Source organism: Aulostomus chinensis, chromosome 7 (genome assembly GCF_037954235.1).
Source record: "Aulostomus chinensis isolate RoL2024-O1b breed Wild chromosome 7, RoL_Achi_v1.0, whole genome shotgun sequence".
Lineage (NCBI taxonomy): Eukaryota > Metazoa > Chordata > Actinopteri > Syngnathiformes > Aulostomidae > Aulostomus > Aulostomus chinensis.
This window is the reverse complement of record NC_141326.1, coordinates 5958570-5967518: the sequence shown is the minus strand read 5'-3', so window position 1 is coordinate 5967518 and position 8949 is coordinate 5958570. Positions and strand designations below refer to the sequence as shown.

Below are 8949 nucleotides of genomic sequence, written 5' to 3'. Positions count from 1 at the left end.
TACTCGGGTGCATTTATCTGAACCCATTGGTAATTTGAAGAGAATGATCTTGCCTGTCAAACACGGCAAAACGTCATGAAGATGGTGGCACAAAGGGAACACAAACCTGTTCAACAGTGGTATGAGGATTAAATGCTCCCAAGCACTAGAATACACAAACATCAGGTAGAATGATACAGAATTAAACTCAATAATGAATGTTTCTCTACTATTACCTTGAATTTTTAATTAAAATGATCAGAGAACTATTGTAACTGGGTATTTCTACTTTTTCTTCACTAAAGGAATCGTGTACTTCCTCCGCTACGGTTTGTTTATTGTGGCTAATGCAAGCTGCTATAAATTTAGCTCTGTTGCTGTGTAAGACTATACAGTGAATTTACAGTGACTTTATCAGTTCTCTAATTTTGCTCAAGCATTTAACATTTGTTACGGTTATTTAATTGCAAGAAATTTGATCTCAGTCTAATATCAACAGTGTCAATGTGAATGTGGCTAAATAATGTATATGTGTGTTGTACCTCTATGTCTAAAGCTAAAAACCCCGAAAACAAAACAAAACAAAACAAAAACTTCAGCATTCTTCTCCCTAGACGACTCACAGCTATCAAAGAAATTATTCTTCATGAAACTATGTACCTGCTGACCGACAGAGGCAGTCCAAGAAACAATGTGGAAAGAAATCTATGAAAAAAGACACCCACCCACACCCATGCATGAGTGTGCGCGCACGCACACACACACACACACACGCAGAAAACACTATATGGGAGTGAGGAATATGGGAGAACAAAGTCAAACCATGAATTTTCTTTGCACTCTCAGAGTTTTTCCAACCTGTAAAGGGTCACCATGGCAACAGAAAACTCACCACAGATGGAAATGAAATTCCTCTTACGTCAATACTCCAGCAACACAATGAAAACACATAAATTATGTTTGTTTCAAGATCTTATTGATGCTCTGAACATGACTGGGTCGGGGGAGGTCATGCCATATCCTCAAAGGAATAGTAACGGATCATAATGGGACACACATGCCCTAAGATTCTGCATTCTCCTCCATCATTGGACATTTGTAGAGGTGTATGTATCCCTATTGTTTCTATGTGCTTGTGTCAAAAACCTATGGCCCAGTGTGCAACGTGTTTTTCCCAAAGTCCAGTGCTGGTTTTAGTAAACTGAAGGGCCTAAAATAGCAGTGCTTGACAAGGTATTGCTTGAGTCATACGCGTTACTCACCTTATCAAATCCTACACATGTATTATGGTCATTCAGCACTGTGGGGGCAGCATTCTTATAATAACCAATTCAACTCACAGTTTCACCAAAAAAAGCTGGCAATTTTGAGCTCCCGAACGACAAAAAAAAAAAAAAAAATGCTGCTTAGATTTTAGGATGTGCGTTTTGCTTGCTGGATGTGGAACCTCTTTAACCTTAAAACTGATTTTACAGCCGAACACTATCAAGTTCAAGTTTGCATTTAAATGACAGAGCAGTTGTATACAGTGGTTTATTTGAGCTTTTTTTGCTTGTATATAATTTAACTATTAAGATAATTTGGCATTAAGAGAGTATCATATGAACAATTATGTTCTCATCGGTGTACACCCGAATTTACATTTATTGTCTTTTTTGTGAGAATTACTTACTTAAACCAGCTGCAGGTTTTTATAGGAGGCATCCTTCTATCTGAGAAGCCTTTATTTTGAATTTCCTTTGTTTCATCAGCAGCATTTTTTTCTTCTTTTGCTTCCATTTTTTAGATGATAAAAGCCCAGCATAGGAGGATACAGAGACTGGCACACGAAAGGAGCACTGGCATTTTGCCATGGTCAGTCCCTTTTTTTTCTCCTTGCTTTACTCCCCATCTGTCTCAGAGTGCCAGATTTAAGTATTTTCAGAATCGGAATCAGAATCAGAATCAGAATCAGAATCGAAATTCCTTCATTAATCCCTTGTGGGAAATTGTTGGATTTCAGTGCTCCATTTCACAGTGAAGATAAATAAAGAGGAAGTAACCAATCAAAGACATAGATAAAATAAAATGACTAGAAATGAAGCACAATCTCAAAAATAGTAATACAAACAATACATAATAAAGGAAAAAATAAACAGAAAAACAAGAAGATAAGGAGGTATCTTGTACATATTTACATTTTTACAGTAGTGAATGGGATATTTGTATTACTACATGATTTTAACAGAGAAAACAACTCCATAAGATGGGCTGCATCTTAGAGGGAGGAGTTGAACAGTTTGATAGCCATCAGTAGGAATGATTTCCTATGGCACTCAGTGGTGCCACATGGGGGTATGAGTCTCTGGCTGAAAGTACTTTTACTGCTGGCCAGCATGTGATAGAGAGGGTGTGAAGTGTTGTCCAAAATGGTCCTAGTCTTGGACAGCATTCTCCTCTCTGACACTGCTGTCAGAGAGTCCAGCTCCCCTCCTACAACATGGCTGACTTTGCGGAGAAGTTTATTAAGTCTGTCAGCATTCCTCACCTTTAATCTGCTGCCCCAGCACACCACAGCATAGAGGATGGGGCTAGCCACCACAGACTCATAAAATATCTGCAGCATTGTCTGACAGATGTTGAAGGACCTCAGCCGCCTCAGAAAAAAGAGGCGATTTTGGCTCTTCCTATAGAGGGCGTTTTTGTTTTTAGTCCAGTCCAGTTTATTGTCCAAGTACACTCCTAAGTACTTGTATTCCTCCACCATCTCCACACTGGTCCCATGGATGGAAACGGGGGACACTGGAGCCCAAGTTCTCCTCATGTCCACCACCAGCTCCTTGGTCTTTGTTGGCCAACATGGCCAACATCATTGTTGTACAAGTACAAAAGTGAACAAATTTCATCGACGATATTGTACATCCTTATAATAATATGTCTGATTATTACATACAATTCACCATATATAAACTCTATCTTTAAACAACGGTAAGGGTGCTCTGCTGTATAAGCAAGTGGTAGAGAGAGTACAGAAGAACATTTTCTTTTTGTTGAACTCATGGGATGGTGAAATAGAGTAGGCCACATTGTTATGAAGTGGATAATAGATGGTCAGGCTTACAATAGAAAGGTCGTATAGTCGCTGGCTTTGCGAAAAAAAAGGTATATTTAATTATTTTAGCCTTCAGAGAGACCCTAATAACAGGTTTGTTAAGGACAATATTTGATGGACGAGCTATTAACTAAGATTCATACAACATCCATTTAATATCAGTATTATTGGAAATGGGGACAGATACATATGCTCATTTTACAGGGAATACCTGTGGTTAAAAAATGATACAAGTAAGTAATAATTTAACTTTCTATGTGGTGCTTGGATAAAGTGTATGATTCAATCATTCAATAACATCTCATGACCTCTATCAAGGTTTGCTTCCTTGATATCATATGACCTGTTTCTTACAATCATTTCAAATACACACATACATACCTAACTTTTTATAGGAGTAGAAAATGATAATTAATTCATCAAGGTTGCACAAATCTGAATCACCATTCTGCAATTTTCCAACTGAGAAATTACAGATTTTCAGACATGGCAGACGGAGACACATATAGGCAGACAGGTAGACAGCCAGGACATTTATTTTTGGGAAGAGGAGGGGATGAGTTGCACAGGGAGAGAGCAGGTATTTGCAAAGTGAGGTACAAAAAACAAATAGATTAAGTACTGAAAAGTATAGGATGCCTAAGTTTTCTTTTGATAGTTGTATTCTGGTGTATTTTAATTCTGGCCCATACAGTCTATATGGTACAATGCCATGAATCCTAGTGTCACAATTATAACAGCATTTACCTGTAGACAGAGAGATGTGCAACAATAGAAGAGGGTAATTGCTGAAGTGTTACTGGTATTAATCATATTAGTCAATAACCACACCGTGTTGTAAAATGAACTCAGGTTTACCTAGAGGCTCAGTGGCGGGTAACGACAGGTAATGAACGCGATACTAATCTGGTGGAACCACAATAATGGTCCGAGTATTACATAGCTCTCAGTGTAGTTCCAATGATTACATATCACATGAAGTCACTACAATTACGACATCATGTGGTCTACTTGTAAACTTTTCACTCAGAAGAATCACACACTCACAGACGATAAACATATATTTCATTAAAAAATGTTAGACAATGCACCATACACGTCATATTCAAATGGCAATATGGAGAGGGCATTATACTGCCTTCCATACCAAAAGTTCACTGCAGTTAAGCCAATTTCTAATCACAATTTCAAATGTAGGTAGATCTGTTACGCTTGAAATCATTGATTGAAAAGACCTTTGCTCGCGACGTTCCACTGACTATGGTATTTTATGGCATGTGACGAGACAAAACAAGCAAACTATATATATAAGAATATATATATATATATATATATATATATATATATATATATATATATATATATAGATTGATTGATTGATTGATTGATTGATTGATTGTAATTATAATTGTTGTTTCGCCATAGGCCAGGTGCTGATATTTTGAAATTATCAACCAGGCTAAGCGTATTTGGATTTGGTTTAAATATTTATCTGATTTATCCTCTTTGAAAGAACTTTAAGAGGTTTGAAAGAAATTACAGCGAGAGATTTTTTTCACTGTGTTGTGTTGTATTTTTCCAAAATCATAAAATACCATGATGATGTGATAATGTGCTTTCTTTCGACACGGTGGTTCACGGTTTTATGGCGTAAAACAGTTTTAGAAGCTGGACTGTACGAGGAGTTCATGAATGCAACATAAACTCTCGGCGGCCCAAGCGGTCCCTTTGAAGTTGAGTTGTCCGGCTGAAGTCTAATCCACAGTCTGGGGTAATTATTCATTCACGACTTCTAAAAATGATATATTTATGTATCATAAATATGCATACATAATTTGTGTAGTGTAGGGCTGTAGCCACCGTCGAAGCGTGAAAACAAAGAGAAAGAAGAAGGACAGAAAGTTAACATTACGTTAACAGGTTAAAATGTGAGAGCTATATTTTTTCTTACGTGTCAGGATATACAGCGGTAGGCTACGTGCTCAAGTAAACTGTCAAAATTTGTGGAAGTGGAATTAGAACCGTTAAACTAAACGCTGTATAATCGTAGATTCCTACAGCCATGTTCCCATATTGAAATCAAACTTCACTTTGATACTGCTACTTTGTCAATAGCAAATAGGGGTTTCCCCGTTTTAGCTTGCCGAAAGACAAAAAACAGCCAAAAAAGCTTAAAAGCCAAAGCCGATCCCCCCCCCCCCCCAAAAAAATTCGTTTGCTGGTTCCAGACCCTTTAGGACACGGATTTGCGGCTTTTTTTCCCCCTGTCATTTATAACAGAAAATTTAGAATCTCTGGGCTTTGGATCATTTGAATCACTTTGGGCTTAGGGAGATCTGATGATCAGTTTTCAAAAGGATGCAGCTCTTTCCATTCCATCAAAAGATAACAGGTGTCACATTAAAGAAGGTCCGACAGTAAGTGTACTCATCTGTGCTCTGTTCTCTCTGCTGCACAGACTCATGGGTGATGATGAGGGAGCTGACTTCTTCTGGGAGTCTTTGTTTTCACCTGAGAAAAGAAAAAGCCAAAAGGACTCAAAGAGGAGCAAAAAACATTCCAAACACAAAAACACAGCAATGAACACAAATGAAAACTTCCCGAGGGAAAAAAAAAAAAAAAAATTCAAATCCAAAGAAGTGAGCCAGGCAAACAAGAAGAAACAAAAGAGGAAAAAGAAAAACAAACTGGCTCTGGATTTAGAGGATAGTTCTACATTCACACGGGGCAGCTGTACATCTTCACCTATTGCAAAACCTGAAGCATCACATCTGAGCAGCAACATGGAAAAGCTACAGTCAGATTGCTTGATTCAAGACTCCAAAAAGAAAACCAAAAGGAAAAAGAAAGTGGCTTTTGATTTATCATCTGACTATGTCCTTGTCAAACGCCCCAAGCTGGTCTCTTCATCTCCACATTCCCTCAAAGAGGGTATGCTCTTAGAGAAAGAATCTGTGAGAGGCTGTCAGATGTGTTCCCAGGACACAGAGACAGAGTGGTGTCAGGGACAGAAGCAAAATAATGACTCTCGGTGCACTGAGGATGATATCAACAGCCAGGACCTGTTCATCACCCAGAAGACATTGAGAGTGTCATCCTCTGACCCCTCTAGTGATGAAGCCAGTGACAACGCTATCGTTACAACTCCACAAATAATCAAGCGATGCGAGAGAGAACTACATGATTCTCTTGAACAGATAAAACAGTATGGAGAATCAGATAAGAAATCCAATCAGCATCCCAAAAAGACAAACAAGAAGCTACAACAGCCACAGGTGTTAATTACAAGAGAAGCTGAAAAAAGGGGGTTGCTCACAGCAAATATGAATCGTCACACAGAAGAATGGTGCTTTGAGACACAGAGAGAGATTAACAAAGGTCTCTCCGAGGGAAAGAACACTTGTCCTTTTTATTTACAATATCATGCAGTAAATCCTTACCTCAACAAGCAGTTTAGGGAGAATTCGTCACAGGATGTCCAGCTGGCTCCCCCATGCTCCAGACACATGTATGAGTCAAAGTTGCTTCCCCAGATCTCCACAGTGAATGCTTCCAGCCAGACAGAAAACTTCTTCAACACTGAATTCTCCTCCTACCTCAACTTCTGCCAGAAAAGTACACGGACTGTATGTTCTGAGGACCTGAAACCTTTGGACCTGAGCTTGCCACAGAGGGCCAGAAAAGGCCTCAGCAGCTGCTTACCAGTCATTGAGGTAAAAGATGAAGAGAGGTGCAGTGACAACGACACATCCTCTTTTTCAGGAGAGACCAAAGGTGACAGTAGCACCCATCAGTCTTGCTTGGCAACAGTGAAAGCCATGGAAATGAGCAAAAAGCCTTGTGGTGGACAGCCATGGTCTGTCAGAGCAAATGAAGAAGCCACCCCAAGCCCTCAATCGGAGTCAGAGCCCAAGTCTACTGACATGACTGACTGCCAAAGCAACAAGGTCAACCTGCCTCAGGTAATACCACGATGTTCCAAGCGGGGCTGTACCAGTGCATTAACGGGACTTTTTTGTTTAAGGCAAAAAAGAAGTAATGAATGAAATAAATTACAGTAAGTAATTTAGACATATTAACTGTATAAGCTTTCTGAGAGCAAGCTTTAGAAAAAACTGAATAAAAAAATCCTCTTCTTGGCTGCTGCACAGCCTGTGACATTGGTCAGCTAAATATAACAGTGAAAATGTTACAAAATGATTCAGACACCCAGATTTAAAAAAACAACAACTTATAATTGCTATTTTTCAATGCTGTCAGTACCAAATGAGAAGCTTTTGTGGACTGAACTATTGATCCTATCAATCTGCCCAATCCTATTGTCAAATATTTTCAGTATTAAGTACATATGGAGTAAAAATTGTTGCACAATATATACTTTGAACAAATGTGGCCCCTTGCTTTTCCATGAACGCCCAAATGCGTTATATATTGTCTAACAAAATCACTCGTTTGGCTTTAGGTCAAAGCGGTGCAGATGAGGCTCAATGAATGCTTCTTCTTCAAGATTAAGGGGGAAGGAGATTCCCCGAGACCTGAGTCGCCATTGATTAAACTTGCTCAAAGCAGAGAGATGAGGAGCAGGAAGAGCCACTGAGCTTTAAAAGCTTTGTGGAAACTCTACTCACTATTTGCCTGAAACATTCTTATTTAATTTTTCATACACCAAATGGAAAACATATTTTCGTAGCTTGGGGGTATATCAGGAATGAGGGTAAGTAGCTTAATAAACCTTTTGATACTTAAACAGCATCTGAAGTGTGTTTTCAAGGATTGTAAGAGTTGTTAATCTGTCATGAGATGTCAGTCTGCATCATACAGGGAGAGTTAGAGCTGTCTTAATGAATGAACCAAGGTTCTGCTGCAAAAGGAAAACGTCGGAAGGACAAACTCACATTCTCTATTGTTGAAATGACACCTTTCTAGATTTTTTTTTTCATTTCCAAGTTAAAATGTTATACGTTTCTAATTACAGTGTTTTGTACAAGTTCCTCGGCTTTTGAATGTTTCCAAAACTGCACTGCTCCACTGCATGTCATCAAATTATAGTTCATTGGTGTATGGAATTAAAGTTAATTGAGAATGCACAGTGGTCCACTTGTTGCACAGTTTAGAAAATGTACAGTTAAGTACATGTTGAACTGTTCACCTAAATATTCAGGTCATCTCCATGTGTAGATTCCTGTGGGACATCAGCATGCTTCGGCTTCGGCTCAAACTTGGTGAACCAGGTGAAAGCCCACATTGTAGGATTGCAGCAGTGAACTAGTTTGGGGGTATGTAATCGTATGAAATTCGACAGCATACTATATAAATATACTCGTCTATGAAATTCAAAATCCACTGTATTAGAATTATTACATGTAAGAAAATTCATGTTTCAGGATATATGTGAAATAATGGTCTACCAAAGAAACCTTGATTACATTCATGTATCCATAACTCAACTGATAGCTAAGCAATAATAATTTCTTAATAATTAGGCAATTACAAATCAAAAAATTGTAAATCAGTTGTTACTACATGACTGACACTGATTTACAGGCAAATACCATTGAAATGAAAGACAGTATAGTTAAAAAATACTACATGTTAGCCCTTCTCACACTAAAAAAACAATAACCAGTAACTCTCAAAACCAGAAATTTAGTAGTCAGGACTAATACCCCTGAATTTCTACAAATAATTATATCAAAGTCATAAATTAATGGAATGCATTTCAAAATATACTATTTATTTAATTTAAATCTGCTGCACATACGCTGCCTCCTTACAGAAGTTGTAAGAAACCTTTACTGGTATTTTTCCTGCATGTTGTTATTGTCGAATACCTACGGTACAAAAACTAGTACTGTCACATTTTCCCAATTTTGGTATTA

General features: G+C 38.2%; 1 protein-coding gene across 1 annotated transcript; it reads left to right on the top strand.

The window, feature by feature from the left end:
* Positions 1 to 4749: 4749 nt before the first annotated feature.
* LOC147258406 (uncharacterized) lies at positions 4750 to 8150 on the top strand. The gene is made up of 3 exons (XM_086208255.1): positions 4750 to 4841; positions 5529 to 7032; positions 7533 to 8150. Exons 2-3 carry the CDS (start codon positions 5533 to 5535, stop codon positions 7665 to 7667), a joined length of 1635 nt encoding a protein of 544 aa, XP_086064381.1. The 5' UTR covers positions 4750 to 4841; positions 5529 to 5532; the 3' UTR covers positions 7668 to 8150.
* Positions 8151 to 8949: the final 799 nt, after the last annotated feature.

Coding starts and splice junctions, on each gene's coding strand:
- LOC147258406 (XM_086208255.1), top strand. CDS start 5,533: ATGGGTGATGATGAGGGAGCTGACTTCTTCTGGGAGTCTTTGTTTTCA. Junction 7,033..7,532: donor ACAAGGTCAACCTGCCTCAG/GTAATACCACGA, acceptor GTTTGGCTTTAG/GTCAAAGCGGTGCAGATGAG.